The 5,125-nt window shown below is 33.1% G+C and overlaps 2 protein-coding genes across 2 annotated transcripts; one reads left to right on the forward strand and one right to left on the reverse strand.

Annotated features, from left to right (window-relative positions):
• Positions 1-790: 790 nt before the first annotated feature.
• LOC124641789 lies at positions 791-2,874 on the forward strand. Its single transcript, XM_047180011.1, has 3 exons — positions 791-1,047; positions 1,251-1,412; positions 1,609-2,874. Exons 1-3 carry the CDS (start codon positions 956-958, stop codon positions 2,870-2,872), a joined length of 1,518 nt encoding a protein of 505 aa, XP_047035967.1. The 5' UTR covers positions 791-955; the 3' UTR covers positions 2,873-2,874.
• An 8-nt stretch (positions 2,875-2,882) lies between these two features.
• Positions 2,883-4,474, reverse strand: LOC124641790. Its single transcript, XM_047180012.1, has 2 exons — positions 4,191-4,474; positions 2,883-4,112 (listed from the first exon to the last, which is right to left on the reverse strand). The coding sequence occupies exons 1-2, from the start codon at positions 4,372-4,374 to the stop codon at positions 2,884-2,886; spliced, it is 1,413 nt and encodes a 470-aa protein (XP_047035968.1). The 5' UTR covers positions 4,375-4,474; the 3' UTR covers position 2,883.
• Between the last annotated feature and the right edge of the window lie 651 nt (positions 4,475-5,125).

Consider the following 5,125-nt stretch of genomic DNA (forward strand, 5'->3'; position numbering starts at 1 on the left):
AAACTAGAGTGGTGTTTATGAGTGATTTGTGTTATCGTTTTTGTGTGGAAGTTGCAAATTGTAGTTTGATAACGTTTTATGATTGGAGCGTAATAGAGCTTTTGTAAGGACTTGCTTGAATGGTTTTTTTGTTATTGGATATGAGAATATCAAATGTAAATAAGATGATAATAAATTCTTGCATGTAAATAAAGAAAAAAGTATATAGGATAATCACACAGTTTTTATAGTATCCAGAAAATTAATGTGTTTTTATTCCTGTGTCACTTAATAGCAGGTATATTTCATTAGCATTTTAAATAGATGTATGTTTACCTTAGGCATGTATAATATTAATCATCAGCCAGCCAAGACATTTAGAACTTTGTGAACACCTACTATATTACTTAAAAATATGTATACACACTTGAGGTAGGTACCTAAGCGTTGTTATTAACTACATATCATACTTTAAAAAATAAAACTAAGTATTTAATGAAAAAGAAAAGTTATCAGGTTGCATAATCGAAGTGATTGTTTTATATAATACTAGCCGTTTTTCCGCGGTTTCACCCGCGTCCCGTGGGAGCTACTGCTATACTACACCGGGATAAAATATAGCCTATGTTACTCGCAGATAATATAGCTTTCTAATGGTGAAAGAATATTTAAAATCGGTCCAGTAGTTTTTGAGTTTATCCATTACAACCAAACAAACAAAGTTTTAATTAAACCAAATTATATAATCATTAAAAAATAAAGACTTGATTCATTCCAAAGCAGTTAATGAGGCTTCGCATTATTTATCCCAATGGGGCTGGCAACGGAAAGCTCATGTAGATGTCGCCACCATAATTCTGTCCCTGTCAAGTTGTTTGAGGTTGTGTGTCATTTTGATTCGGTTGCGTTTCAGGCGATATTATACTACCATCCGTGAGTGTTAAGTGTTAAAACAAGTTTAAATTGATTAATAACAATGTATTCTACATGGACAGTTCCTCAACTGAAAAAGGAATTGAAGGAACGAGGTGCTTCTTTACGTGGAAAAAAAGCAGACCTAATCGAAAGGTATGGCAATCAAAATGCTGTTTGTAGCCCTATATTGGTGTTTTACGTTGGTTTTGCGTATTATTCTGATGGAAGATAGACTTTGTGTCAACTGCAACACAAAATCGAAGTACATTGTATACTCATTTAGTTCCATTAGATATCTAAAATACACTTACGAATTTGCAACAACATTTTTAAATAATATCTTTGTTTTTCTACAGATTGGAGATTTACGACCAGAATTTCAACTTCGGAAATCGGGAAAATGTTGAAACAGACGATCCAGCGATGAAATTACCTTCTAATGAGTGCTACCGTGACATAAATAGTCACACAAAATTACCTCCATTAAATAAAACACAAATAAGACATTATTTATCATAGTAAGTTTCTGTTAAGTACAATACTCTAACAATAACATCTTGTGAAAAATATTTTTATTACCTAATACGTTTTTTCCTGGGTATTTAGTTGAAACCCAGCCGGTATTTAAACAAAATACCTATATAAATAATATTTCAAATTGTATTACCAATGATACTAGCTCATTTAATTGATTTTCTCATATTTTTCTTGCAGCACTAGCAAAAAAATGGATAAAGTGGCTCAACTGTATGAATCTCGACACTTAGTTACAGCACGATCCCACACCTCATCAAATGAAACATATATCAAAGGGATTTGCAGAAAAAGTATGAAGAAACTGCATTATAGTGTAGATATTAAATTCGATGAATATGGGAACATCATGGAAGCACACTGTGAGTGTCCAGCAGGTAGCGGAAGTAATGCTTCATGTAAACATGTTGCTGTTCTTTTATTTGGCATAGAACATATGGTACATGCAAAACAAATTTTATTATTTGAAACCTGCACTCAGAAGTTGCAGCAATTTCATGTACCAACATCTCGATATTCAGGAACACCTATCCGTGCCGAAAAATTGACACGGAGAAGAAATTTGCCAGTAATATTTGAGCCCTATCCTGTCAATAAAATAAACAAAATCAACTATGATAGTAGGGTTCGAAGTTTGGTTTTAAATTTCCCTAATAGCTCTATGCCTCTCAAACAAATGTATGAACCTGCCAATCCCTATAGCTTAGAGACAGATCACAATTATACTCTAGAAGATAAAAAATCAAAAATCTTGAAAAATTTGCTGGTGTCAGAAATAACTGAGGATCAAATAAAAAAAATTGAAGAGGAAACACGTTTTCAAAGCAACAGTGATGAATGGCATAACCAAAGGCAGAAACATATAACGGCTAGCACGTTCCATACAATATGTCATTTAAGAGAGACAACAATGAAGGTCTACGCAAAACAACTGCAACAAAAGAAGAAAACATTCTTCAGCAGAGCAACAAGCCATGGCATTATAAATGAAAAAATTGCATTAGACAAATATTGTCAAATGTATGACCTCATAGCAGAGCCTTGTGGGCTTTTCATCAGCAAAGAACGGCCTCATCTTGCAGCTTCACCAGATGCATTGTTGGGTTCAGAGACTACGATAGAAATAAAATGCCCATATGCAAGCAGATCTCAAAATATAACCTCTACAAGTGTGCCTTATTTATATGAAATTGATGGTATTTTGAATTTAAAGAAAAATTCTCCATATTATTACCAAATTCAGGGGCAGTTGTACTGCACTAATAGAAAATATTGTAACCTGGTGATATACACCTATATTGATTTAAAAGTTGTATATGTTTACAGAGATGAACAATTTATAAAAGAAATGTTATTGAAATTAGATAATTTTTTTGAAAATTATTATAAGGGTGAACTTTTAAATAAGTATTTATATTATAATTATGAAGATTTTAATAAATAATGAACCAATCATTAATTTATGTTTTTATTTACTATTCCTTCCCTGAAATTACATAACATCATGCAAATGAAAAATATCTTCGAGGCTAAAGGAATATAATACTGGTTAAGTTCACTCGTTAGTATTTTATATGTTTTAGATAAACCAATAAGTCTTTCTATATGAACCCGTTGACTGGCTAGTTTCTGGTCTTGTTTTAATAATACTCCAGGAATTTGGGATTTTCCTTTTAAAAATGTAGGAATATTTATTCCTACACCTTTACTAGCAAATAAATCTTGAACATTGAAACCACGGTCTGCCATAATGCTGTCTCCTGGTTCACACTTCTCGAAAAGACTGCTGCGTTCCACAATTTGGCGGTCACTTGTAGATCCAGCATATGCTCCTGAACAATAAGTAAATAACCCACCAGGTGATGACCCGACTAAGAATTTCAAAGTATTTTTGTGTTTATATTGACTGAAAGAAGCTTTTTGAGCATCAGGTTGGCTAGGTTTTTGTATGGGAATTTCTGTTCCATCTATAATTATTCTTGTAGAAGGATAATTAGTTTTAAAAGAATTAGGCATATAAAAGTTGACTAGCTCACGAGATGGCCAGATATTAATGAGACTCCAAAGGTCATTAACAAAATTAATCCAGGTAATAATCACATTTGAAACCTCTGTTTTGCTTACACCAAACATTTTTCCTAGCTCAAAATCAGGCTTATTTCGTCTTAATTTAATAAGCAACATTAAAAATTGTTCTTCTATGGACAAACATATAACTCTGCTCCATCTATATTTTATATCATTAGCCATAGGCATTAATGTAGATAATACTAATGAAAACTTTTGGTAAGTTTCCAGGCCCGTATAAAAATTTACTGAATCATTATCAGTCACCAATAAATCAGTAGAGAAGATTTTCATAATGCTTGATGTTTGCGTTGCTTCATTTTTCATTATTTTTGTTGTATCAGTAACATTACAAGCACTTTGATGTGCGGAACCTTCAGTTAAAATATCCACATATTGACCAATATTTTCATCCTGTTCAGAACACAGTACATCCTGAAATGGTTCAATATCCCTGTTTTGCGAAGAAGCTGCTTCTTGGAAAAGGCTTTTCTTACAATTGCGAACTTTCAATCGTTCTTCTCTGTCCTCTGATTGTTTGGAAACAGGTTTTACATTCCATGGAAAAAGAGAAGGTACAGCAGACTTTTTCAAATGTTTATGCTGATGTTCTACCCCTGTAAATAAAATCTCTACTATAATATTTAATCATCTTAAATCCTAAGGACAAAATTATAACTTTTAGTGATGTTTACCTGTGTATTTACTAATCATTACATAGTCGCTTTCTTTAAAATGTTTTCGACATAACCTAGAACCACTTTTAGGTACGAAATTCACACGACGGATTGCTTTTAGCCACTTTCTTTTTAGTTTCTCATCCTTAGGGAATTGGTGGGTAGCGGTTTCAGAACAATTTGGAACACAGCAACGTGTCATTTTTATAATTTTCTATAATTAATTGAACTTTTCATAGGAAATCGCTTTGTTATGGGACAGAACGACGATAGCGCCACTTTGACAGTTGCCAGCCCCATTACAAAGTTATTACCTACATCTATATGTAGATATCGATATACCCACAGCATCCGTCACGTCCCATCCCTATCGATAAATCTGTGCCGCTAAAGAAGCTTACGTCATTGACGTATTGTTTATAAATCAAACGCCGCCTCGGATGGAGTCCCGGTCGGTGATATTACTCCACTGAATTATATTGAACTTTATTGTACGTTTTCTTGTCTTACCTAGGGGACTGATTGCGGAAAGATTTTTTTGCATTTTCATAAGTGCTTGTAAAACCTCAGCTGCCTAAGTGAAATTAATGATTGGAATTGAACTTTGAGGATATGCTGGGGACAGTTAATTGGTTAATGTTATAGGTGATCCGATTAAGGGAATTTTATTTGATGTAGGTATCCTTCTGGAGAAAGTTACAGTAGTGTGGTTGGATGATGAAAATCATAGAACCTATCTACCGTCATAAACTGCCCTTGTATTGCTTTTTCAGATTGAAAATGATTGAATTATATGTAGTGCATATTGTTTAAAGGACAATCTCGCAAAACTATTGAGTAGATAGCCTTACATGTAGAAATAAGTACAATGAAACACAATCTGCAAGAATAATTAAGTATAACAAAGTCATCAAGATAAAATACCTGAAATTATTTCCCATACATACAGCCTG

The sequence above is a fragment of the Helicoverpa zea genome, chromosome 23 (assembly GCF_022581195.2).
Source record: "Helicoverpa zea isolate HzStark_Cry1AcR chromosome 23, ilHelZeax1.1, whole genome shotgun sequence".
NCBI lineage: Eukaryota > Metazoa > Arthropoda > Insecta > Lepidoptera > Noctuidae > Helicoverpa > Helicoverpa zea.

What these genes read in the sequence shown, in the direction of transcription:
- LOC124641789 (XM_047180011.1), top strand. Translation starts at nt 956, where the DNA reads ATGTATTCTACATGGACAGTTCCTCAACTGAAAAAGGAATTGAAGGAA. An exon ending in AAAGCAGACCTAATCGAAAG is followed by an intron (nt 1,048 to 1,250) that starts GTATGGCAATCA and finishes GTTTTTCTACAG; the next exon opens with ATTGGAGATTTACGACCAGA. An exon ending in ATAAGACATTATTTATCATA is followed by an intron (nt 1,413 to 1,608) that starts GTAAGTTTCTGT and finishes TTTTTCTTGCAG; the next exon opens with CACTAGCAAAAAAATGGATA.
- LOC124641790 (XM_047180012.1), bottom strand. Translation starts at nt 4,374, where the DNA reads ATGACACGTTGCTGTGTTCCAAATTGTTCTGAAACCGCTACCCACCAA. An exon ending in AATGATTAGTAAATACACAG is followed by an intron (nt 4,113 to 4,190) that starts GTAAACATCACT and finishes TTTTATTTACAG; the next exon opens with GGGTAGAACATCAGCATAAA.